At 49.2% G+C, this 25,672-nt stretch overlaps 2 protein-coding genes across 5 annotated transcripts in view; one reads left to right on the top strand and one right to left on the bottom strand.

Moving 5' to 3' along the window:
- Positions 1-15: 15 nt before the first annotated feature.
- PTGES (prostaglandin E synthase) overlaps positions 16-25,672 on the top strand; it is a 56,307-nt gene continuing 30,650 nt past the window's right edge. Inside the window, exons 1-2 of one of the 3 annotated variants that reach the window (XM_044992410.1) lie at positions 16-154; positions 756-819. The gene's annotated coding sequence lies outside the window, so the exon portion shown is untranslated. Of the gene's footprint in view, positions 155-645; positions 661-755; positions 820-4,228; positions 4,359-25,672 lie in introns of those variants that run through there. The other 2 variants (XM_044992411.1, XM_044992409.1) reach the window with 2 other exon arrangements.
- LOC123352386 (torsin-1B-like) lies at positions 2,256-7,206 on the bottom strand. 2 transcript variants are annotated; one of them, XM_044992408.1, is made up of 6 exons: positions 6,932-6,982; positions 5,888-5,955; positions 5,158-5,426; positions 4,159-4,334; positions 3,378-3,505; positions 2,256-3,084 (listed from the first exon to the last, which is right to left on the bottom strand). In XM_044992408.1, exons 3-6 carry the CDS (start codon positions 5,416-5,418, stop codon positions 2,840-2,842), a joined length of 810 nt encoding a protein of 269 aa, XP_044848343.1. In that variant the 5' UTR covers positions 5,419-5,426; positions 5,888-5,955; positions 6,932-6,982; the 3' UTR covers positions 2,256-2,839. The 2 variants fall into 2 exon arrangements, with proteins under 2 accessions (XP_044848343.1, XP_044848342.1); XM_044992407.1 differs by lacking the exon at positions 5,888-5,955 and having other exon boundaries at positions 6,932-7,206.

Here is a 25,672-nt window from a genome sequence, read left to right as displayed (position 1 = left end):
AATTGCTTGAAAAGTGTGGGAGGGAGCGTTCGGACGACAGCTACTTCCGCCCCGCACGCACAGGTTTCCTCCGTCCATCTTTGTGAGGGGCGGATGCAGGCAACTGCTTGGGAGGGAGGGACAGGGGCATATGTTCTGCCCAGCTCAAGCCTAGGTGAGGCGCGTGCTGGCTTCTGGCTCCATTCAGGAGCCTGGTTTCCCCTGGGAGTTTCCCATCGTGTGTGTGTGTGTGTGTGTGTGTGTGCGTGTGCGCGCGCCTCACAGCTCTGGGGGTGCTGGTATCACCATATGTTGCGAAACAGCATCACCTCGGGGAGCACGAGACCAGTTGAAAAGCTCGTCGCCACCTGCAAGAATGTTTTCTCCTCATGATGTAATGTGATGATGTCAGAGTAAAATGTTATCATCACAATCCCCATTCTCCCACAAAGGTTCCCATGGTGGCAGAGTCGCACCCTGTCTCTGATCCCACAGGCCTTCCCCTGCATAGGGTGACCAGATGTCCCGATTTTATAGGGACAGTCCCGATTTTTGGGTCTTTTTCTTATATAGGCTCCTATTACCCCCCATCCCCTGTCCTGATTTTTCACATTTGCTGTCTGGTCACCCTACCCCTGCATTATGTGTCTATCACAGCCCAGAAGATACCTTCCTTTGCATGTAAAGTGTCAGTGCTGATACCTTTCCCCATCCTGCATTGGAATAGTCTGAACCTGTCTGAACAATGCTTCTCTCTTATTTGTTTACCATTACAGTTTGAAAGCTACACGTCTGCAGCAGCAGCAGAGCGCCCTGTGCCAGCCCCCGCAGATGGGAGAGGTAAATAATTGCAGACTATTACAAAAGAGAGTAAACAGTGAGCCAGCCGGGGTAAATACACAAGGTACTGCCAGAACAGCACTAAATCCTACAACCACCAAGAGAAATGAGCCTGAAGGAAAATGTCATTTTAAAATTCCAGCCGTTGCATGTATAGTTGTTTGAGGATGAGGGTGACATCGTGTTTCTTTGTACATTTAAGAAAGCAAGTAGCTACTGGTGAACTGACAGTTTGGAAGACAATAGAAAAGAGAGTTATAATAGACAAAGTGAGTGAAGATGGAAGCATGGATGAGGATTTCAGCAGAAGTGAAGTTGAGTCACTATTGTGCACAGATCACTAGCCCCAGTCACCTTTGGTGTATGTTTAAGAACTCTGGGGCTCATTCTGATCTCATTTAGCTAGATCCAAGTCCCACTGAAATCAGCTAAAAGACTCCCTATGGTTTAATTGGAAATTCACATTGGTGTAAGTCAGAAGAAACTCCATTTAAATCAGTGGAGTGTAAAAGAGTGAGAGATTAGAATCAGACTTTCCATTTCCTCCCCTTTACTAAGTAAGTTTCATTTGGTATTTTTTGCTTCGACCGTTTTATTTCTGCAAGTTTCAGTGGGTGTCAAACTGTCCAAATGAAGTGGCTTCTGCATTTTTCAACTGTACATTTCCTCTTGGCAGACAAGTCTTTAAGTAACCTTGGTGTTTGCTTTTTTGTCCTGCCTTCTTTTCAGTTCCATCAGAGTCATATTTCTTGTGCTAAAAATACTTTATTTGTTGGTGGTTTGTCAGGGAGGAGTTAGAGGGAAATTATCAAGTGTTAATCCAGGGCAAAAATGTAGGTGGTGTAAAAAGTAGTTTTTCAAAAGCTGACACTGACAGAAACCTTTCATGATTTGTTTGACTCACTATAAAAAAGTGTTTATTGTTTGGATTCAAACATTTCCCTAGGGTGTTTGCAACCAAAACATTGCAAGGAGAGGTTAGAAAATGAAACTGACTTGCACCAAAAGCATAACTGACTAACATATCTTCATTATACACCTCTACCTCGATATAACGCTGTCCTCGGGAGCCAAAAAATCTTACCGCATTATAGGTGAAACCATGTTATATCGAACTTGCTTTGATCCACTGGTGTGCGCAGCCCTGCCCCCACCCCCACCCCAGAGCACTGCTTTACCGCGTTATATCCAAATTTGTGTTATATTGGGTCGTGTTATATTGGGGTAGAGGTGTACCATCTGAGTGAATTGCAGGAAGGAAACACTCTGTAATTGGTGCATGTACATTTAAGGATCTAAGCTGATGGGTTTTTTGGCAGATATCAATAAACTCATCTTCTTCCCCTCCCTTATCCTTCCCCAAGAATTTCCCTGACAGGATCCTTAAAAATATTTTAATAAAACATTAGGGAAGATTTTAAAAAGCTTAGAAGTGTGTGGGGGGCTTATTTGGGCTCCAAGCTTTTTAGAGCATCATTCTAAACCATAGCACCTCTGGCCTATTCTCTAGCCAACCTCTCTCCATAACCAGAGTTTTCTAGATTTGCTGTTACATTCAAAATCTCGCACCTTCATCATTAATAGAGACTGGTGAGGAATTAAGTGGGCAAGCAAACCTCAGTCAGTAGTTCTGTTTATTGGGTCCCTTTTCTTCTGTTGCTTTTGTTTTTCCTTTGTTCATATCCCTGGAAAAACAAGGCCGGCGTATCTGCCCTGCCTACTCTGTACTGCCGCCTTCTGGTCTCAGTAGGGGCGGTTTGTCAAGATTCCAGAGAGATCATTAAGAATAAATAGGTACCATATTCATTTTATTTTACTTACAGCAGCATATTTTGAAGGTAGGGAAAGGATGTACTGTGTTATGCTGAGATGAGGACGTTATCATCTCTCGCCACAGGCTTTAGATATATTAAAGGGAAGTTCCCTGCCCCAACAAGCTTACAGTCTGAGAAGACACTGGTGGGAGAAGGAGAAGGAGGCTTGCTTTCTTTTCCTCCTTGTCCTTGAGCACCTGGCCCTTCTAGGTATCCAGGTTCACCTTGGAGGCCACAGTTTTGCAACCTTTGCTAGAGTAGATTCTATCTTCACTGGGATAGTCGGACATTGCTAAGGCAATCTTTATGATGAGGTCTTCGTCTTCTTGGTGGCCTTGGTAGCGCAGCTCCTCTTGGATGCACTCTTTCACATGTTTATATTCCAGGGGCAAGAAAGGAATGAAATAATCCACCAGGTTCTTCTGGATCAGCTTGCTATTCCAAAAACCACCTGGGGTGGGGGGAGAGAGAAGAGAGAGAGAGAGATGTCTGTCCATGCATAGCTGGAATGAGCACGTCACCACAATGTTTTGTTCTTTTACAAAGCCTGCTATCTGGGGATCTGAAAGCACTCTACAAACACTATTTGACCTATTGGGGAGGTTTACAGTTGAGTTCTTTAAAATAATTATGTTGCAGGGATATAGTGCTGTGTACCAGTAATGCATGGGTCATTCCACAGAGAACTGGAGCTGGACAATACACATGGGATCCCATGGACCTCACGAGCTCAGAAGTACTCACTGTTCCTGTTATTGAAAATCTCGGCAGATAGCATAGACTGCAGGTCCGTCAGGGGAATTTCTTCTCTTCCCTTCTGCCTCCTCCAGTGATCGAGCGCCACCTCTGTTATCTTATCCCCTCCTGCATTACTGTTAGGAGAGAAATGAACTGGATCATCAGAATGACCCTCAGCAAAGTATTATCTCAGGAACAATGCAAAGGGCCAGATTGTACCCCCTAGAGCCATGCATGGAAGGAGCCCTCAGTGGGTGGGTATGACTTGGGGAATCTATGCACATCTTATGAATTCTGTTCAATATTATGGACTCTCAATATGTATCTTTCTATATGTATCCATCAGAAGAAGAAATGGAAAGAACAGTGAAGCAGTTACAAATGGGAAAGCTGCAGGAATAGACAATATAAAGCTGAGTTGCTAAAAGCCAGTGGGACAAGTGCTGTCAAAGCATTGGGAAAAATATCTAAGAAGGTATTGGAGAAAGAGAAGGTACCGGAGGAGTGGCTAATGGCAACATTTGTACAGTTCTGAAGGAAGGAGATCCTGTCACTCTGAATAATTGTAGATGTACAAGTTCTTCTGACTGACACGAGGGTTGGACAGGTTCAGTTACCACATCTGGACAGTCTTTTCTTGGTGACCAAGGAGAGCATGTATAGCAAGGTACCCGAACCTGTGCAATCAAACTGTAGCCTGATGAAAGCCTATTAGTGCCTGCTTCTCCCTTTGCCCTTGCTGACTCTGTCGGGTCACAGTTACTCACTAACCATTGGATTTCCTTACTTCAGGAAGAGGAAGATGGCCTTGCCGTAGTAGACGCCATTGATAGCCTCGCGATGACTGAGGTACGGCATGATGGAGTCAATCAGACCAGGCGGCATCTGGTCCATTTCAGAGAAAATGAAAAGTGACCTCGGACAGACGCTGACATTCCCTCGAATCCAGTTCTGCAGCTGCTCCTGTGGGGATGGGCAAGATGGTCGGTGAGCAGGGGGAGCTGGAAATCAAGATTGGAGCTGGATTATTTTTTCATGGGGGATTACACCGGTGCTCTAGCTTGGAGGGACTATTAATATAATGCTAGTGATATGTAAAGGTAATCAAATCTCACGTGTTAGAGTCTCCCATTGACTTCAGTGGGAGCAGTATGTCCATGTGTGTCGGTGAGATATTTGTCTGGATATTGACTTCCATGAGACATTAGGTTTAACCATTGCCGGAAGGTCTAATCCTAAACTCATTAAAGTCAGTGGGAGCTTTGGTTCAATAGGGCTGAGGGGGTGGGGGCAGAAATACTGAAAAAGATGGACCAATAATCTGATGTGATGTGGTAAATTCTGTGTCTCTGTACATGAGGCCTGTAGATTCCTTGAGCTATAGTTCGCTGAAAGGATACAGTCAGATAGAATAGGTCTCAAATTTGACCTACTTCCTAAATGTTATAATCTAGTGACGAATGTCTAAATCCTCTTAAAAAGTCCAGTGTTTATGTAGGACCTACAGTAATAAATTTGGGGCAAACTCTGTGGCTAAAGCAAGAACTGGCTTGGACCTCATTTCAAACATTGAACCAACCCAAGTGTTTGGAGAGGTTCAACAAGTTTGGCGAACTTTGTATCATTTTTCACTCCCCTCTGCACTGTCTGGTTATGCCCACGATGGGGAGCAGAGATGTTGAAATTCCCTGGGCAGGGTTATTCACACGCAGCCCCATATGTGATCTGCATGCAGGATTCCTGACCTATCCATCTCATTAGGAGAGTAGAGTCACAAAAGAAGTACCTTATACTGCTTTATATGTTCAGCGTGTGGGAAATGCAAGACTGCGTCATGCTGATGGACGAACCTCCTCCTTGCTTCGTGACGCTGGTACAGGTTCCGTGCAATGATCTTGCTGACAAAGGTCTTGCCAGTGCCGGTCCAGCCATGGAAGGACATCACCAGGGGCTTCCTGGGCTGTTTATCTCTGGAGTGCGCGCTCAGTGCTTTCAGAACCACCTGGGTGGCGAGGTGCTGCCCAAAGACTTTCTGTTCCAAAGCCATCTGCAGGGCTGGAGGTATGGTGGGAGGTCAGCTTCAGGAAGCACTTCACTGACCCTCCCTCCACATGCTACTGCTGAGCCGCAGATGGGGAGAACATTCCCAGTTAGCATTATCATGGGGCCATTTCCCTGTGTAATGGGAGCTGTAGGCACTGAGCTGCTCCCTGTATCTGGCCCTCAGCGGCTGTTCATGGGAGCCAAGCAGCTTGCACGGGATACCTGGACTATCACTGTAGCTGGTGCCTCATATGTGGCCCTGGGATGTGATCCTGTGGTTCTGGGGGGGACGTGTTTGTTGAAATTCCTGGATCCTCTTTAACCACCTTGGTGGCATGTAAGGTACCTAATAGATGAGGTAAGACATGTCTCCCTTGCTCCCCCCATTCTCAAAGAAGAGCTGACATTTCAGTGGCAAGAAGCACTTCAAGGAACACTGCCTGTAGGCGGAGGGCTGGAGGAAATCTGTGTACCTTGAAGTAAATGGAGCTGTGCTAGTTTTCACCAGCAAAGGATCTGGCTCAGAATCTGCAGCATAGTCCTGCAGGGAAAGGGTTAATTAAAGGCCTGGTGTTACTGGTGCTGAAAACACAAGAAAGGGGATTTCCTAGGCTGCCAGGCTCATGGGTTATGGAAAGTTTCCAACAGGCCATTTATTGATCATCTCGGTTTGATCATCCATTTCTCAGCACTAATGCCCTGAAGGCAGGGCGAGAACTGCTGCCCAGCTTCCTCTTTGGGGCGGCTGCTTGCTTCACAGACATGAGAGGCAGCAGGGCTCAGAGGCAGGGCGGGCTAGTGGAGAAAGCCTGGGACTCTGAACCTAGCAGTCCTGAGTTGTAATCCCACCCCTAGCCCTGACTCGTGCAGCCAACATTCTCACCAGTGATGTTGGTTTCTGCGCAGGGGGGCCAGGACCTCACCACTTTTTACAAGTGACAGGGGCGAGGGGGTGGAGAGGATCAAGCAGGGGTCTTGGGGAAAGGGACAGGTCATTAGGGGAAAGGAGCGGCACGGGGGGCAGGCACGGTTCAGGCACCGCTGCCCCCGCACCACACACACTTTTAGGAATTTCTACCACTCCTGGTTGTGCAGTGTTTGAGTGCTCAACTGGAAGCAGGGGCATTGGGAGGATTAATTAGCTCACAGCCTTAAATTCACTCCCAAATTATGCCAGCATAAAGCAGGGGATCCCTGTCAAGGGAAAAGTCCATCAAAGGAAAAGCAGTTGTGACATGAGGCATCTGCAACCTCTTCTCTGCCAGCGAAGACCCGTGGAGTGGGAGGAGGGGCATGGCCAGGGCATGCAGTAAGGTCCATTCCCTGGCCAGTTTCTGCCAGGTTGAGCCCTGCCCTGGTGGGAAGGAAAGCTGACCTCTCCCGTCAGAACCGCTGCCTGAAAAGGCAGCCTGCACTTCCCCAGTTAGAATCCCTTCACCCAGAATGCAATAGCATCCCTGAGGTCAGCAGGGCCCTTGGATTCCTCCGCCCGCGTCATCGCTTGCTGCTGCTATTACCTGGGATGTCCAGGGTGTCCTTCATATTGCAGCACTCCAGGAAGCGGCACTTGAGCCAGGAGGCAGGGGAGAAGAGCTGCCACATGACAGCTGCCCCGCAGAAAGCAAGTGAGGTGGTGATGGGCTCCAGAGCTGACACCAAAGTGGGCACCAGAGCGAAGACTCCAGCCACGTTCAGAAGCTTCATGGCAGGAGCTGAATGCCAGCCTGGCTCGGTGAAAGCAAAAGGGAAAGCATCAGAACATGACTTCCTGATGTGTTTCTGCAATCTCAGGATGTTCTGAGAGCTGGAGGCTAGTTCCCGTTAGCCTGGATAAGCCACTAATGCAATAACAATAATTGAGTCATCGTCACATTATTATATTTGGTGTTAGCCAGGTTATGTTCCTATGGAAAAATACTGATTTTTTTCAACAATCTCCTCCCTCCCCCCCATATTATTGACAGAAGTGATTTCTTTTGGGTTTGACTAAATCTTATTTTTTCAGTGAAAAAAAGCTTTTCATTGGAAAAATTCCAACCAGCTTTATATACCAGTCAAGTCTTGTGTTAAAGATTTGGTGTCTCTTTCAGCAGCTGATGGCTGGGGATGTTCGCCTGCAATGGGGTGTCCATCCCACACAGGACTCGAAGGGGTTAAGCTAGTCATGCAGGCCTAGGAACTCCACAGGCTGCACCTGGAGGAAGAGCCAGGGAGCAGGGACTTGATTGCCAGCAGGTTCAGCTGTGCAGGAATAGGTGGGGCTTATACAGAGGGGCTGCTGCTGGGAAAGGGGTAGTCACTCCCTGGGAAGAGGGAGGAGTGTTTGGAGTTGGTATATCCCAGCAGGGGGGAACCGGGAAAGTTAGGAAACAGTCCAGAGAAAGACCAGTGAGGGCTGGGAGAGTAGAGCCCAGAACTGCCAGGTGGAGGATCCCTGGACTGGAACCTGGAGTAGACGGCAGGCCTGGATTTCCCTATCCGCCGTGGGGGAAGTGGCACTGACGGGGCAGTGAACTGGAAGACTGGCTGGTCACTATGGGGAGTGACAGAGACTTTGGGGGACTGTACCGTATATAGGGGGAGTGGGATTGCTGAGTGACCTGGCCAGAGGGCTGAGTCATGAAGAGGATGCTGCGGTACTTGGCATGAGAGAGGAGCTGCAGACCTGAGACGATGTGACAGGGTGCGACCACGGAAAGGGTTGTGACCCCAAGAGCTAATCCCCAGAGTGACCAGGAGGAGGTGCCAGAGAAGCAGTGAGTGGTGCACCCTGTGACTTAGCCTTTTTACTGTCCTGTCGGGGCTGAAGGCCAGGGAGGAGATTGGTAGAAAAGGAGAGGGGAAGAGAGATAAGAGCAGGAGGAAGAGAGAGGCAACAGACCAAGGGGAGAAATAAAAATGTTGAGGGGATAAAAAGGAGGAGGAGGATAGGAAGGGGAAGAGATACAAAATGGAGACCTGAGCCAACAAGGGGAAGGTGGGTACAGCCATTCTTCTGATTTCCTGTACTGATGTGATGAGTGCTAGGTGCTCCGAGGAGCAAGGCAACAAGAGGCAGACAAGCTAGTCTAGTGGAGACCTGGATCAGGCCCCCAAGATCCAGCTTGTGTTCCTGGCTCTGCCACTGCTCTACTGTGTGATCTTGGGCAAGTCACTTTGCCTGTCTCAGGGGATAATGATACTGACCTCCTAGGTACAGTGCTTTGAGACCTTTGGATGAAAATCATTCTATAAGAGCTGGGTATCATCATCGCTGAAAAGGACACTGCCAGGAACTTGGAGAGGAGTGTTCACTGCAACATGGGTGGATAAGTAGGCATGGTGCATGTGTCCTGGAGAAACAGTTAACAGGCACGAGTTTGTGAGGGTAATGGCACCAAAAAATAACCAGAGAACTAAGGATGGATATGAAAAAAACCCCAAAACAAATAGCAAGCCCCAGTTTTAAGCTTTCTTTTTCAATAACCAGATCCATAACCCACTAGAGTCAACAGGAGTCTTTTAGGCTTGTGCTTGTGCTTTTCTCCAAGAAAGCTCATCGATCATCTGGAAGTTTTTATTGACTAGCCCCAATGTTCATAGTCCCTGAATGCTTTGTACATTGACTAAGTAGGGTATTCCAGTGCCCTAACTGGTTTGTAACTTAGCCCAACTACCTGTTATCTGTGCTCCTGCTGACCGGTACAAGCCAGGGTCCATGTGGTGGATCTGTTAATGCTTGAATTGTCAAATATTGATCAGGCTGCACTTCTTTCAGCCACACTCAGCTGGAACCCCATTGGCCAGCGAGCACCTTTCAGCACCTGCGGTGGTGGGTTTGGATTAATACTGTCCTTCAGCACCCTGGACAGCTCCCCTTCTTTTGCACATCTCCAGGTTTCCAATTAACACATTTGAAAGGGGAGTTCAGAATCTTGGCCCAGGGAGGAGAACCTCCCACCACAGCAATGTGAGGCCCGTGACTCAGACTGCGGCAAGCTTCTCCTCTGTACTTGTGTTCTGTCCCACAGTTTAAAGTGGCATCTAGTCTTCCACGGAAGAGTGAGCATTTAACATACATATTTGGTGAGACCTCCTTCATGCTCGACCTCCTAAGAAATATATCTTTCTCCCAGTCACAGGACTCTGGGCTCTATTGGTGAAACAAGGTAAGAGTTGCTTTAGATACAATGGAATATGGCCTCATTTGGTCTAATTGTCCATTACCACCCACACTTGTATAGTCACAAAAGCAGTGCGTTTGCTACCATTCTCCTTTAATAGCATGATGCACTCACTTGGCACTGGTGTAAATGAATAAACAAGGTGCAGAGCAATGGAGAATCAGAGCCCTGGCCTCTAAACTGTGCCTCCTGCCTCCCCAGGGGAGTACAATTTGATTAAGCTGAAAATATCTTTATTAATGATATGAGCATATAGTAATCGGTGTTTAACTGATATGTTTCCATATGTGCTCCTCAGGCCCACTGATTTACAAGCGGGGTTAGAGGTGGCTAGACTGGGTCAATGTAGTTAGTAAAATTATATGGTGTGACAGGGTTGGGCCAGATGGCTACAGGAGAGTGATAGAAGATAGATATATTAGCCCCAGGTTAAGCAGGTCCCTTTTCCCTGGGTAAGGTAACAGGGGCAGTTCCAGAACAAGCAGGAACTTGCTGGAACAAATTAAGGCAGACAGGCTAATTAGGACCCCTGGAGCCAATTAAGAAGCTGCTAGACTCAATTAAAAGAGGCAGGCTAATCAGGGCACCTGGTTTAAAAAGGACGTCACTTCAGTCAGTGAGGGGTGCATGTGAAGAGCTGGGAGTAAGAGGCGCAAGAAGCTGAGAGTGAGTAGGCACTGCTGGAGGACTGTGAAGTACAAGTGTTACCAGACCTCAGGAGGAAGGTCCTGTGGTGAGGATAAAAAAGGTGTTGGGAGGAGGCCATGGGGAAGGAGCCCAGGGAGTTGTAGCTGTCATGCAGCTGTTACAGGAGACACCTTAGACAGCTGCAATCCACAGGGCCCTGGACTGGAACCCGGAGTCGAGGGATCTGGACTGTGGGTCCTACCAGAGGGGAAGGTCTCTGGCCTGTCCCCCAACCCATTAGGTGGGCCAGCAGAGACTGTGGGGATTGTTCTCCTCCTTTTCCCAATATGCAAGTCTAAGCCTAGTACAGTAATAAAACTGAATACAGGTTAAAATCTCACCCTCAGAGATGTTTCAATAAGTTTCTTTCACAGACTGGACGCCTTCCTAGTGGGCACAATCCCTTCCCCTGGTCCAGCCCTTGTTTCAGCTCAGGTGGTAGCTAGGGGATTTCTCATGACTGCAGCCCCCTTTGTTCTGTTCCACCCACTTATATAGCTTTGGCACAAGGGAATCTTTTGTCTCTCTGTCTCCCCCCCCACACACACACACTTCTAAATGGAAAAGCACCAGGTTAAAGATGGATTCCAGTTCAGGTGACATGATCACATGTCACTGTAAGACTTTATTACCCACTTGCCAGCACACAGGTATACAGGAACACTTACAAGTAAAACAAAGCCATCTGCAGTCAATTGTCCTGGTTAATGGGAGCCATCAAGATTCCAAACCACCAGTAATGGCCCACGCTTTGCATAATTACAATAGGCCCTCAGAGTTATATTTCATATGTCTAGTTTCAGATACAAGAGTGATACATTATACAAATAAGATGGCCACATTCAGAAGATTATAAGCTTTGTAATGATACCTTCCAAGAAACCTTTTGGATGAAGCATATTCCAGTTACATTATATTCACACTCATTAGCATAGTTTCATAAAATCATATAGAGTGCAACGTCACACTCAGGGCTCGTCTGCGCATGGAATTAAAGTGGAGGCAGTGATATCGGCATACAGGCATTTATATTAGTTGTGACAGGCTGACAATTCCCTGTAGTATCCTGAACAAACCTTATGGAATTAAGAAACTTTATTGAATTAAATTAAACCTTATTGAATTAGGGTTAATATCTTTGGGGTACATGGTTTTAAAAATGCAATTGAGTGTGTATTGTGGCATTGTATGTACCTTCTCTAGATGCTTATGTACTTCCTCTGTTATCAACCCTTTGTAGCAACCCCCCCCCCCCCCCGGAGAGAGATGCATATACTGGTTCCAGCTGGATTCTCCAGGGGCCAACCGACAAAGAAAAAGTTTTTGGATAAATAGCCTGGTTTTAAACAGGCTGATGGCCTTCTTCCTGCTCCAGCAAACGAACAGGACCCCTGGTCCTCAGAGGGCCCTAATCCTTAGGGGAGGGTTGGAAGGACTGGGCCTACTGAGGCCTCATGGTGCTTGTTCTGAGTTGAAGTTGTGATGAGCTGGTAACCACAAGGAATCCCCCTTGCTTGGGGTTTAAAGGACTGTGCCTGTCAGAATCCATGTTAGGCTGGGGTGATCTTCTGGGCATGCGTGTAGGTTCTTTAATTGTTTTTAATCTGTTTTCTCTGTGGTGCTTTTCACCTTAAGAATAAAGCAGGCTTGCATAGAAAGTGCTGGCTGGTAAGTTATATCTGTAGCAAAGGTTACAGTAAACCTGTTAAACAGCTCTGAAGATGAAGCAAGCAGGTGTCTTTGTGCTGGGAAATACACAGAGAAGGCAGGGAACTGTTCAGCATGGAAATACCCCTCTAGAGACCTGGCGTGTACCTCAACCCAACAGCAGCAATAGCTGGGAGCCTAGTGTGGGTGCCCTTGCTGGCCCACTGAAGGGAAATACAGGTGCAGTTGCCCTGAACTGTGACACCGGTGTAGCTATTCCTGTATGGGACTGGGAATAGTGATACTGGTATAAGGCACCTGCCTACCGGTATAACTGTGCCCACACTAGGGGTTGTACCAGTGTCATATTGGTTTAAAAAAATCACATCCTTATCCAAAGTAGCTCCAGCTATACAAAAACTGTGTGTAAGAGCGTTCTGAGCCATGCTGAGCACTGTTCCTCCAACTCAAACCTCTGCTGCTTTGCATTTATTTGCATGAACACCAGGTGGCGCAACAACCAAGGTCTTAGAGCTAGACCAGGGTCAGCAACCTTTCAGCAGTGGTGTGCCCAGTCTTCATTTATTCACTCTTATTTAAGGTTTCGCTTGCCAGTCATACATTTTAACGTTTTCAGAAGGTCTCTTTCTATAAGTCTATAATATATAACTAAACTAGTGTTGTATGTAAAGTAAATAAGGTTTTTAAAATGTTTAAGAAGCTTCATTTAAAATTAAATTAAAATGCAGAGCCCCCTGGACCGGTGGCCAGGACCCGGGCAGTGTGAGTGCCACTGAAAATCAGCTCACGTGCCGCCTTCGGCACCCGTGCCATAGGTTGCCTACCCCTGAGTTAGACCCAGGAGCACCCCCTGCAAAATGAATGCAAACAGTGGAAGGAAAAGAGATGGGCGTGAACATAAACAGAGCTGCCGGGTTGTGTTAGAAACATGATTCAGGGGGATTCCAAGCTGCCCAGCCATCAGAGCTGCCCAGCCAAGAGCCACATGGACAGTGTATCCGGAACCCAAGAACTGTTATAAAGCAACAGAATGCAGCCACTCTCATCTTTCACATGGAGATGCAGAACTTGATTCAAGCTCTAAGAGAATTTTATGCCAGGGCCTGTAGACTCTCTGGACTGAACCTTTGTGTTAAAGAAGAAAGCAAGCCCCATTACAGAACTCACGGGCTTCAGGTGAGGTTTACCCACTCCTGTGGTAGAGACTGAGCTGGATCCCAGGGACTCTGGAGTGAACCACTTGTCTTGCATGGCCCTGGAGAAGAAAGTTGTGTGTACTGCTCTCTCTTGTCAAGTGAGTAGGTCTCAAAGTTTGGGATCCATATTTCTCATCATCCCACCAGACCTGGGTGGTGTGAACCCACTTCTTGTTTTTGACATGCAGGGCACCGGGGAGAGGACTCATTTCTCTGAGTCTGTGTCTGTCTTTGAGGTCCCTCAGGGCTGAAGAGGGCTGACTATTGAAATACAGTCCTATATATTATAGACAGCACATTGGAGAAGAATCAGCTGGGCTTTGCATAGGAGAGGGCAAGGGGGGGAAAGTCTATAGACTCTCCTTTCCCATATGGGGGAGAAATAGTATATTTCCTATACTGAGATGGGCTGTGTGCTGCTTAACATGTGCCAGAGGGGTGTACAAGTGATTCACTGTTGGAACACTTCATGCTGAAAAAGTAGTTATCAATAACTCGCTGTCAAACAGGGAGGTTGCATCTAATGGGTCCCGTGGGGGTCTGTCCCAAGTCTGGTCCTACTCAGTATTTTCATTAATGACTTGGATAATCGAGTGGAGAGAGCGCTTATCAAATCTGTGGATGATACTAAGCTGGGAGGCCTTGCAAGCAGACAGGATTAGAATTCAAAATGATCTTGATAAATTGGAGAATTGGTCTGCAGTCAAAAAGATGACATTCAGTAAAGACAAATGCAAAGTACTATAATTAGGAAGGAAAAATCCAATGCACAAATATAAAATGGGGAACAACTGGCTAGGAAGCAGTACTGCAGAAACCGATCTGGGGGTTATAGTGGATCACAAATTGAATCTGAATCAACAGTGTGGTGCTGTTGCGAAAAAAGGTGAGTGCTATTCTGGGATGTGTTAACAGGAGTGTCATATGTAAGATACAGGAGATAGTAGTTCTGCTCCACTCAGCACTGGTGGGGAGTACTCGGGAGTACTGTGTCCAGTTTTGGCCATGACACTTTAGTAAAGAAGTGAACAAATTGGAGAGAGTCCAGCGGAGAGTAACAACAATGATAAGAGGTTTGGAAAACATGACCTATGAGGAAAGGTTGAAGGAAGTGGGCATGTTTAGTCTAGAGAAGAGAAAACTGCAGGGGGATGTGACCTCAGTCTTCAAATACGTAAAAGGTTGTTATCAAGAGGAAGGTGATCAACTGCTATCCACCGGACAAGAAGTAATCAGCTGAGTTTGCAGCAAGAGAGATTTGGGTTAGATATTAGGAAAAACTTCCTAACTCTAAGGATTGTTGAGTAGTGGAAGGGAGGCTGTGAAATCCTTGTTATTGGAAGTTTTTAAGAACAGGTTAAACACCTGTCAGAGCTGGACTAGGTGTACTCAGTCCTACCTCAGCATGGGGGGAAGGAGTGGATGCCTCTTGAGGTGCCTTCCAGCCCCCCAGTGGATCTGTGCTGTTATCCCCTTAGCTCTTACCTGCTAAATAGGATCAGGATGGGTCAGTACTTGTCTGAGACACCTCCTAAGAACCACCAAGGCATTGCAGTACAGATGATGGTGGCACCCTTTTCTTCTAATCTGCGTAGAGCCAGTGCCCCAGGACGGTGTTGGAGGGACTGTCTTTTGGCTGTTAAACTGTCCAGTGTTTCTCATTAATGAACTCCTGGCTTTTTTGCAAAAGTAAAGGTGTTCATGGGCATGGGTGTCTTTCCTCTGCTATCCTGGCCAAATTCAGAGCTTGATAATTGCACTCTGCCTTCCTAAGCTCCCCATGCAGTTTCAGCGGGAAGCAGGATTCTTTTCCCAGCTGAATGCATTGAGGTGTTGTGGGCTATTAAGCAGCGGATGTGTTTCATCCCAGAAGGGGCTGCATTTCAGTTGGTGGGTAAAGTGATGTCTCTGGACAGTGACAGTAGAAGCTGGACGCTGGTTGAAGACTAGTTGAAGAGTATTTTTGGATTCTTTAAGGTGTGAGGCACTAGACAAATGCCCACTATGTGTATCACCACTGGTACAATGTATTGGCAACATCATGAAACTGGCCACAAGTTAGAACAGAAGCAGCCCCTCCATTTTCCTTAAAATGTGCCCCTGACTTCAGGGGAGTTTAGAGCTTCTCCTTTCTACAGTTACCCCACACACATCCATGTGTGTAGACTCATCCACACACAGCTGCCTTCTTTGCCTGCCGGCTCATGAGTCGGCTGATGCCTGTTTGTTTTGAGAGCATCTTCCCAGAGGAGGTCAGGTTAGAGCCCCCTTTAAACTCACAGAGGAGGCAGCTGCAGGGAGAGACTGCACCTCTGACGCACATCAGACTCTTCAGAGGAGCTGGATGACAGTGTACTTTATCCAAACACAGAGCCAGGCTGCACTTTGCAGATGTATCAGGAACTGGGGGGCTGGCTGTGACTCACTGGGACATATCTGGCCATTCTCTGATTTGCGGGTAGCAGTAATACTTATCACTTAACACTGCGCAAACATTGTTTAATCCTCACAACACCCCAGTGAGCTGAGGGTGGGGATCATTATCCCCATGCTACGGCTGGAGAAACCAAGGCACAGAGAGGGGACGTGATTTGCCTAAGATCCTTATTCTGTTTTTTTATCTCCAAGTTATAGCAGGGAGAAGAGAGACTATGCAACAAGGACCAAATCTTGCAGTCTTTACTCAGGCAAAAACTCCAGCCAAGCTTGGCCTGGGTGAGGACTGTAGGACTGGGTTGTAGATGAGAACAGCAAAGACCCCACGCCACTCTGCAGGGTGTAGTGCCGCTTTATGTGTCAGGCGCATGGGGGCAGGAGAGAGGGAGTCCATGAGCCTGTGATGCATGGGAGGGATGGGGACAGGGTCCTGCTGGGAAAAATGTAGAGGTGTGAGGATAAACCTGCCTGGATCAAGTGATTTCTTTGATCACGTCTTAATCCTCTGTTGGGGGACGAGTGTGACTTTTGAATGGATTTTGGAGTCACTGGTGATTTCTCATACATCTGGAAAAGTTTTAGATCCTGGAGGTTTTTATGGACAGATGCTGTCTCTGGACAAAGTAACCAGGCGAGGGGAACGGCCTACTGTACAAGAATATGAAAGGGGATCGGATTTTAGGGCCCATCCCTGCTGTCCTGAGTAATGTTGGTAGGATCAGATCTCTTATCTAGTTGTCGTTACATTCTGGACCGGACTCTTATTTACACTACAGCTGCTTGATGTTGCTCTGCTGCTGCAAAGGGGCCGTAAAGTATGAGTAAATGACATTTGCACTTGCTCGAATCGCCCTGTACTCTGCTAACATGCTATAAAGACTCCTTAGCGCACCTGAGAATCAGCCCTTCTGTTTAGTGGCTGTGTGAGCCCCTTGAGCTCATGCATAGGCAGAATGGGCAGGTCTATGACACAGACAATCATTTTTCTCCCCTTCCGTCCCCCGGTCATATTCCAGTATTTAACAAACAGAATAACGGGCCTTTCAGAGTCCAGGCAGAAGGAGTGAAGGTTGCTCGCCTAGCCCATCTGGCTGGCTTCAACGTTTAATTAAACCAGCAGTAATTGGATGTTTGAGACAGGAGCAGGGAATGGCTCCATGTTCCGATTGTCCTGCCACACTGTCTGTCCTTCACTGTGAGTGGAGCTCCCCATATCTCTGGCCACCCTGGGAGCACATTTAACCTTGTAGGCAGGACAGGCTCCTTTCGATTTTGCAGCCTGCCCTGCGTTGGTCCAGTCTGGGGTTCATGGTTGTTTCTAAGAGGAATAAGGAGGAAGGAGCAGTGCTAGTGCAAGGTCGGTGTGTGGTGTGTGTGCTGCTCTGTGCCCAGGCCACGGCGGAAATGAGTTTGTTACAGCCCCACCTAGAGTCTGGCTCTTTAGCTCATGCTGTCACAACTCATGTGTTTTGCTGTATCGGTTCCCCAGTTCAATCCCTGCTGGGAACCAAGAGTGGCTGTTGTACACACACCAACATGTCATCTCTAGAGACCTGGGTTCAAATTCAAAAGGGGAAAAACCTCTCAGTAAAGTGAGTTGGACAACTTCCAGTCTAGTCTCAGTGACCATTTATCTGCATCATAAAACCACTGTATAATCTGGCACCACTGAACATGAGAGGCCAAGGACTGGGTGAGTCAGCACCCAGCTGTGGGAACCTAGAACCAGGACAGTTTTCAGCTGCTGTGGGTCAAGGCTGAGGAGCATTGCAAGGGTTTCAGTGGGGGGCTCAGGGCTATCACAGCTTGGGGGGTCTGTAGGTCCAGCTTTAATGTGTGGGCAAGAGCTCATCTGCCTGACTGGGAACAGAGCTCCGCTGCACTTCCCTCCCACACCATAGTCACATTCAACCATGGTGTTTGCTATTTGTTGGTCTCCTGTTTCAAAAGTTTCGCCCATCCAATCAGGGAGCAGAGACAACACCATGTGACTTAGATGACCGCTCACCACAAGTTATGAAGAGTCGGAAAGGATGGCTCGCAATTGACCCGCAGGCTGAAAGCTGTTAGCTCAAACTACTCGGTGCCCCAGGAACCAGGCTAACTGCATCTCCGATCCCCCCTGATCTGTCCGGGGGCACCCTCTCCAGGCCTCTGGCCATCAGTCTCGAGCCAGAATCACTCAGCGTTGAAGTCCTCTGTGTAACAACCACAGCAAGTGCGATATGTCCTGCAAGTCTGTTCCCTCCGGGGCAATGACCGTGCTGGTCAGTGGCCAAACAGCTTCCTCCAAGCAAACATTTATTTAGAACAAAAGTATTTGAGAGAAAACAGACGGTAAAACCAACAACCACAGACTGTGTGCACAGCTAGCTCTTCCAAAGGGTTCCCGTTCCCTGGCTTTGGGAGGGGCCTACTGCTTAGACTCCCTCCGCAGGTCCCCATACCACTCTGTTCCCTCCCTCCCTCTCTGGGTCAGCCTGTCTCTAGCCAGCCTCTGACAGTGGCCCCTTCTCCCCCTGAGAAGGACTTTCAAACCCTGATGGGTTCTTTTGATCACCAGGCTCCTCTTAAGGAGGCTTGAGAGATGAGATGGGATCCTGGAAGCTAACCATGTGCCCCACTCTCTTTCAAGGATGTGCTGGGGTCTATTGTATTGCTTTCCAGTTTGCTCTTCCCACAACCCCCTGTTACGTCAGATCAGTACAGTCATACAGGAAATCCTAGTCATCTGCCATAGTCCTACGCTAACCTTACTGTAGGGGCCCGGCTAGTCACAACAGTCAGACTCTTAATACACATCTGTATTAATGGGCTAATACACAGCGGTCCCACAACTGTCCCACTCAGTGAAAGTGTCTGGATGAGGAAGGATGAGCACTGACTGGATCACAGATGAACAGCAAACAAAGGTGGGGAATTTGTGTTAAATAAATAATTGGACATGCCAATCTGCCGCCCTCCCCTTCGGCAGGGGCTGTGTCCTGAGAACCTTGTTCCCAGTGAGCTCGGCGGCGTGGCTCTGCTACGGCTCCAGGGTAGCGTGGACGGGGCCCATCTTCATGGTCCACTTGCCTGTCAAAGCGCTGACCTGAAAGGGAGCTGGCAGTGGCACCCAGTCCATGGCACTGTAGTCCCTACACTTCCGCAGCCTGGAAGCCCCAGGGCCAGAGTGACTCAGCAGGTCAGAAACTAGCTGGGACTCTGAGGCTCAGATCCCCGGATTATCCAGCTATTACAAGAGGATCCCAGAACAGCCATGCTTTTGGAGGCAGGATATCCAGTATCTTTGCAAGCCCAGCTCTCTCGCTCTGTAACGAGACAAACCTTTTCTGCACGTTGTGATCTTTGGCACAAGCCAACAATCCCCGATTTTTCCAGTGAACCCAATGGAGATCTTCTTCTGGCTTTACTTTGAAAGTGAATTTTTATGCTGGTGAGCTGGGAGCCCTGCAAACTGAATCCTTTATAGCCCCAGTGCAAACATCATGTGCACGCGGCTCAGCTAACTAACTTCCCTCACCAATGAGCCTCAACTCTGACTTCTAGGGGAATGGGGGGAGCTCGTTCTCCATGGTTCGTGCTGTCTTTGACCTTCCTGTTGAGGCTGCCAACAAGTCATCCAGCTGCAACAGTGTTTTCGGTGATGTGGGCACCTCCACAATCGGAAATGGACTGATCTCTCTTTATCCACAGATCACCAGTCACCCTACTGTCTAGGCCTGTGAGTACCAGCTCATGCCAGGCCACTGGACCACCACCAGCCACCGCCATCGGGGCTTGATTTTAGCCAGTGATCTAGAAGTGATAGGTCCCTACAGCCTGCTAGCAATCCCCAGAGCAACCCAGTCTCTTCCACTGACTTTTTATTAACTGCTGCCTGGCGTTTGTCTGGGGGCATGTACGTGTCTTCTGTTGGACAAATGGAGCTCTCTTGTCTGTGCGAGCCGCAGGTCAGCGAGTGCTCAGCAGAATATGTAACGGGTTATTGTGGCTCAATCTGAATTGATACCATTATTTGTATTGTGGTAGTGCCTAGCCACAGTCAGAGACTGGCGCTAGGTGCTGTGCGAACGCAGAACAAAGAGACAGGCCTTGCCCTCAGGAGCGAACAAGCTACAGAGGGGGAGGCGGGTGGGGACAGATCCTCAACTGGTGTAAAAGACCCAGCTCCAAACCCCTGGGCTGATTTACACCAGTGGAGGCTCTGGCTGCGGGTGTCAGCCAATACCAGTGCAGCCCTTCCCCAGCTGTCTTGAGAGGGAAACGCATGCTACTGCATCCAAGCCGCCCTGAGTCTGCTGCTCCAGCTGAGGTAGGATTACACAGCCCTGAGCAGAAATGAAAGATGAGAAGGTGAAAAGGCTCCGTGTGTTTGAATCCATTTCCCTCCGACAGCACTTGCACGGGTGTTGGGATCGGCTGTCCGGCGCCTCTCACTTCTTCCCAAAGCAGCCCGGAAAGGTGAGCCTTGTGCAGGCGAGTGCTAGGTGAGGGGTGGGGTGGGTGCGCTTGGGGTCACAGCCCTTCTCTTCTCTGGTCCCCACTCCCTGTGTCGGGTGGAATCCTGTTAGTTGGAGCAGTCCGACCAGTTTTGACCTTTCCATCTCCATACCCAGCGAACAGTGAGCTTCCCACCCAGAAATGAATGCAGAAGGCAGCATTGCCATTTTGCAAGTGCAGAACAAACACCGCTAGGCATGTTAGGTCACGTGGAGTCTGTCATTTCCACCAGCTGCTATGTTCTTTACCTGCAGCTCCAGGAGGGGGGAATGGCTTTTTTAGGGGTGTGTGTGTCTGTATCCAAGGTATCTCTTCAAATCTGACTCTGACTGGCTTTAGGGAGAGCAGTGTTTGATCTGGAGCTGGATGCTCACTGATTGCTCAGACCTAATTCCACTATATAAACAATCTCCAGGCTCCCATAGTCTTTGACGTCAGAGCCCCAGAGGTTCAGGGGGAGTTTGTTTTCTCCCAGGTTGGCTTGGAAGGGGAAAGCAGCTACTAAGCAGTCGACATTCAGTGTTGGGGTATGTACGTTGGTGTGGGAAAACGTGCATGCATGTATCTGTTCTCCGCATGTCTGTGCCTAAGAGAAAGGAGGCATATCTGTTTGTGTAGCTCTGCGGGTGTTTGTGCAGTTGTGTGTGTGTGTGTTTGTGCACACAGAGAGGGTTGCATGTGTCTGAGTGCGTTTGCACGTGGGTTTATATGACTCGGTGTATCTGAGCCTGGGGGATGTGTGGGTGCAGGACAATGACTGGCTGTTGGGGTATACTGGCTGTTCGGTGTGACTCCCTGTGTCAGGGGTGACATATGTTTGGATATCTGTGTGTTTGTGGGGCGACGTGTTTATGTGTGTGTACATGTGGCTTTGCGCATGCGGGATGTATGGTTGTATCTACAAGTGAGCAAAACTAGGCTGTGTGTTTGTGTGGCTAGATGTGTATGGGTGCAGATATGTATTTGTGGTTGGGGGGGGTGCTTGTGTAGCTGTGAGGTGGGGGGGTTCGTGCGGCTGGGTGTGGTTATTTCTCTATGCTGGGGTATTGAAGAGCTCCATGTACACCAGGTCTATGTGACTTGGGAAATATTGTCTGTTTTTTGTTCCCCTAAATCTCAGCCACTCCAGCTCTCTGTTGCCTTTTAAAAAAACGCCCCCAGTTCTCATGGGTGCAGCAGCCCCATTTGCACGACACTGGGAGAAGTGAAGGGAAAAAATGGCCCAAGACGAGGAACGATTTGTGAGCGAGTTTCTGGAGGTACTGAGCACCTGCAGACCCTCTGGATTTCATTGGGCTTTGTGGGTGCTCACACCTCCACCTCTCAGGCCATTGGTAAGTCAGCCTTCCTCCAGCTCTGTAGCCACAAGGGTGTCTGCCTCTCTCCATTACTGGGGACCCCGCAGGCTCCTCTTGCCTGTTCCAGTGCACAGCGCGAATATCTGCTGTAGGCGAGGGAGTTCGACTGGTGTAAATCCAGTGTGGGGGTCAGAATTAGGCTCTGTGTTACCTTCACAGTTGGGCTCTGGGATGTTATCGTGTCTGCTCAGATGCTCCTGGAAATTTACTTTGTAGGCTGTCATCCCTGCCCCCACTGGCCACATGTGATAAAAGCAAAGCCACGTGTCAGCAACCATCCGTGAGCCTGGAGCCTTCCCTGATGATGCCCCTCTTTGCTTTCCTGTGGCGGGGTTGACTCGGGAAGGTCTGAGTCCAAGTCTGCTTTGCAAAGGCTGCGATAAGGACTCCAGGCCCGAGCTGCCTCAGCTGTTGGGTTGACATCAACAAATACTGGAGAAAAATGGCTCTGCACCTCGTCGTTTGGCAGCTTTTGACCCCCCAGTGTCAGCAGGAATGTGATCACTGGAGAAGTGCAGGGCAGTTCAAGCCACACAATTCAGCCTATCTGCATGGACACCTCACCCACAGAAAGCATCCCTGATCCTGCAGCAATTTGTGGGCACACAGATGCTTTCCCTTGCTCTCCCTGCATGCACCGGCTGGCTCAGTATGTCCCACGGTGGTGCCACGCGCAGTGAGCTGACGCTGATCACAAGTTTGTGAAGCTTTTCAAAGCCAGGGTGCAGCTCCTTGATGAATGAAAACACTTTGCCCTTCTAGAGCACCTTTCCTCTGAGGATCTCAAAGCACTTTACAGACATGAATGAGTTCACCCTCCCAGCGCCCTTCGAGGTAGGTAAGTAATTGTGGCCTTCCAGGGGACAGGTGGGGAAACTAAGGCACGGAGAGGGGACGGGAACTGGCACAAGCCCATGCCGTGAGTCAGTGGCAAGGCAGAGCTAAAGAAACCAGGAGCACTGACCCCAAGTGCCCCTGCTTTGTCCACTAGATCACATTGCCACAATAGCCTGCAGCATGTTGTTCAGCAGATTGTGTTTCCAGCATGGCAGAGCAGGACCTTGTCGGCACAGGCATTAGTTGGAGATACCGTCTGAGATTTTCTAAGCCACCTGGGGGAATTGGGCTGTCCAGCTCCCATTCAGAATAATGCCTGGGTTGGGTTTGTGAGTCAGTGTGAGAGAGATGGTGGGGTAAGGAGGTGTATGAATCCATCTACACGTGCGAAGCTGTCACCTTCCTTTTCCTTTCCTTTGGAAGTGATGCCTTCCAGCCTGGCCTGGATACCCATCCCGAAGCCCTTGCATTTTGGGGGCCTTTGCAGAGCCCATTAATGAGTTGAGATGGAAATTGTGCGGTGCTGAGGGGGGTGGCTCATATTGCAGGGAAAGGCGATACAGCACGTCTCAGGTATCTAGTGGTGTCACCCACATCCAGATGCAAATAAAGAATAGAGCTACCATGCAAATTTGTATTGGCTGGTGTTTGAATGAAACATACCCCTGCTGCAGTAACTGAAACAAACCCCAACTCACCAACGGGGTCAGGTGGAAGTGAGCGTGGTGGATTAACATCCTGACCTTTCACCCCTAGTTGCAGCAGAACACGGCTGGGTTTGCTCCTTCCTCATGCATAATCCTCAGCAAAATTGCCAGCTGGGTTCTGGTTTCAGGGTCTGCATTGGGTGTACAAAGCTGAATCAACACAGCTTGAGGATGAAATATCAGGTTGCACCTGCGGCGCTGGCAGTGAGATTCTGTTTGGACGTGGAAACTTGGATCCAGGATATGGAAGTCATTTGTGGTCTAGTGGTTAGACAAAGGGACTGGGAGTCTGGGCACCTGGGCTCTGTTTCCTCTGCTGCTGCTGCCACTCCCTGAGGCTGTGTCTACACTGCATTGTAGTCCCGGGTCTGTGGGAGCTGGAATTGTGACTCAGTGTATCCCAGCCCATGCTTGAGCACATAGGCGCCGGCTTTCTCATTTCCACAGGGGTGCTTGACCTCCACTCCGCCCCAGGCCCAGCCCCCACTCCACTCCATCCTCCATGGCCCCATCCCTGCCCCACCTCTTTCTGCCCGGACGCCACTTCCTGCCCCGTTCCGTCCCCTCTCCCGAGTGTGCCCCGCCCCCTTACCTCCAGCGCCTCTTGCACACCTCTGAACAGCTGATCTGTGGCGGGCAGGAGGCGCTGGGAGGTAGGGGGAGAAGCTGATCTGCAGGGCCCACCTTTTTTTTTCTATGAGTGCTCCAGCCCTGGACCCGCCCCCCACAGAGTCGGTGCCGATGCTTGAGCGTCCAAGCTGTATTGTAAACCTGGGTTTACAGTTCCTGGGCCTGGGTCTCACAGCTGTGCTAATGCATCCACACTGCACTATGCCGACCTTCTGACTTGGATCCGTGGCTTGAGTTAAGTCTACGCTGAAAAATATGGGACTTGGACCCCCCCTCCCCCAGCAGGATCCTAGGACCTGGGTTCTGAGTGGTTGCTGACTCAAGTCAGACTGATTTGTGTGTGGACAGAAGAGGGGCTTGGGTGCAAACCTGAGTCAGAGCCCAGGCTTTGGGTGCACTACCCTGAGCGACTTTGGGTAAGTCACTTAAGCTACCCATGCCTTGGTTTCCCATCTGTAAAATGGAGATAACTGCTAGATTTAGATCCTACTAAATGTATATCCTGCTTGGAAATTGTGGCTGCTAAATCTAGTCTAACTGGAAACTTGACAATCCATTTCCATTTGGCTTGACCTCAAGCCTGGCATGTTCTGTTCTCTTGGTCATCCTAGAAGCAGCAAGAGAAGAATAACTTGCAATCAAGATTTTTGTTTGCATAAGGTCAGGCTCCTGTTAGAGAGAGAGAAATAGGGTGAAATCCAGAAGTCAATGCGAGTTTTGCCATTGACCTCCATTGGGCCATGATTGCACCCTCAGTATTTAATGTATTAGTATTAATTGTCTGGATGCTTGTCAAGTACCTTGAAACCCTCAGGTGAAAGGTGCTTGAGAATTGCTAAGTGTTGTTTGAGCGGGACTGGAACCAGAACCTTTGACCTGAAAAGGGGGAGCCCAGACCAGAACTGCTCCTGGCTTGGGGTGTGCAAGGCGAAATGCCCTGGGTTTTGGTGTGTATCTTATTGCCGAGGGAGAGTCCATGTGGCTCACTAAGACCTCAGTTTTGCAGAGCTGCCGTTGATGCCTCTGTATGTTCTAATCAGCTGTGCCAGACGGGTTTCCAGAAGAGGCAAACACGCCAAGAGGAAGTGACTCCCTGCTGCCATGCGCTGCTGCCTGAAACTGTTTCCCTGATTTGTTCTCACAGGCCGAGTCTGGTTCCTCGCCTAATGTAAGGAAGGCTGCTCGGAGGCAGACTGTGCGCTGGGAGCTGAGCGAGGGGCCCTGGGAGGAGCAGGGATCAACGAAGAATGTTGCTGCTCTGCCCCAGCAGAACGAAGGCTTGAGGACAAGAACCCATCTTCATGGTCTCCTAAAAGCTGCTTTTGTTATAGAGCCCCTGGGAAGGGTCGATAACCGGAGAACACAATGGCTCTGACCGGCCAGCCACCCTGGGCATGAGTGATGGAGAGCGTTGTGCCTGGAGAATGCCGTGCCGTCCAGGCTGGGAAAGGCACAGGGCTTTGATTTTCGCCCCTTTGGGGAATCCCAGCACGGAGACTTCTCTGAAGTGGAACAACGCCACCAGCCTGTCTATTTCTGTGCAGCCTGGAGCATCCGACTTTGGCCTTGAAACCGTCCAAGCTCCTGTGCCCCTGAGTGGCTGACCATGGGGTGTGCCGTGAGCTCCCCCTTGGTGGAGATCTGGGATGTGACAACCAAACAGCCCGGCACCAGCTGCCTGGAGCTCTCCGTCTTCCCCAAGGCCCAATCCCAGGATTACCTGCCCATCTCCGCCCTGCACTCTGTTTCTTCCTTCTCCGATGCCAAGGACGGCTGTGAAGAAGTCCCCGTGGCTAGCCTGACTCTGGACAATGGATCTGACACAGAGGGAAGCCCTGAGAAATAGCTGTCTCTGAGGAGTCTCATGCAGGGGACCAACAGACGCAAGGGGCTTGCCAGTAAGTGGCAGTGGGACTGGCTTGCATGGACGGGGCGGCGTGCTCCATTCACAGGTCCCCCCGCAGAGCCAGTTGGCAGAGACTTCTTTCTGAGCGGGCCTGATTCTCCATGCCTTGCACCGTGTGCTGTCATTTACGTCAGTGCAAAGTGAGGCTAAAACGCTACCAGGGCAAT

The sequence above is a fragment of the Mauremys mutica genome, chromosome 18 (assembly GCF_020497125.1).
Source record: "Mauremys mutica isolate MM-2020 ecotype Southern chromosome 18, ASM2049712v1, whole genome shotgun sequence".
Taxonomy (NCBI): domain Eukaryota; kingdom Metazoa; phylum Chordata; order Testudines; family Geoemydidae; genus Mauremys; species Mauremys mutica.
The sequence above is the reverse complement of the archived record's forward strand: the minus strand, read 5'-3'. Positions and strand labels throughout refer to the sequence as shown.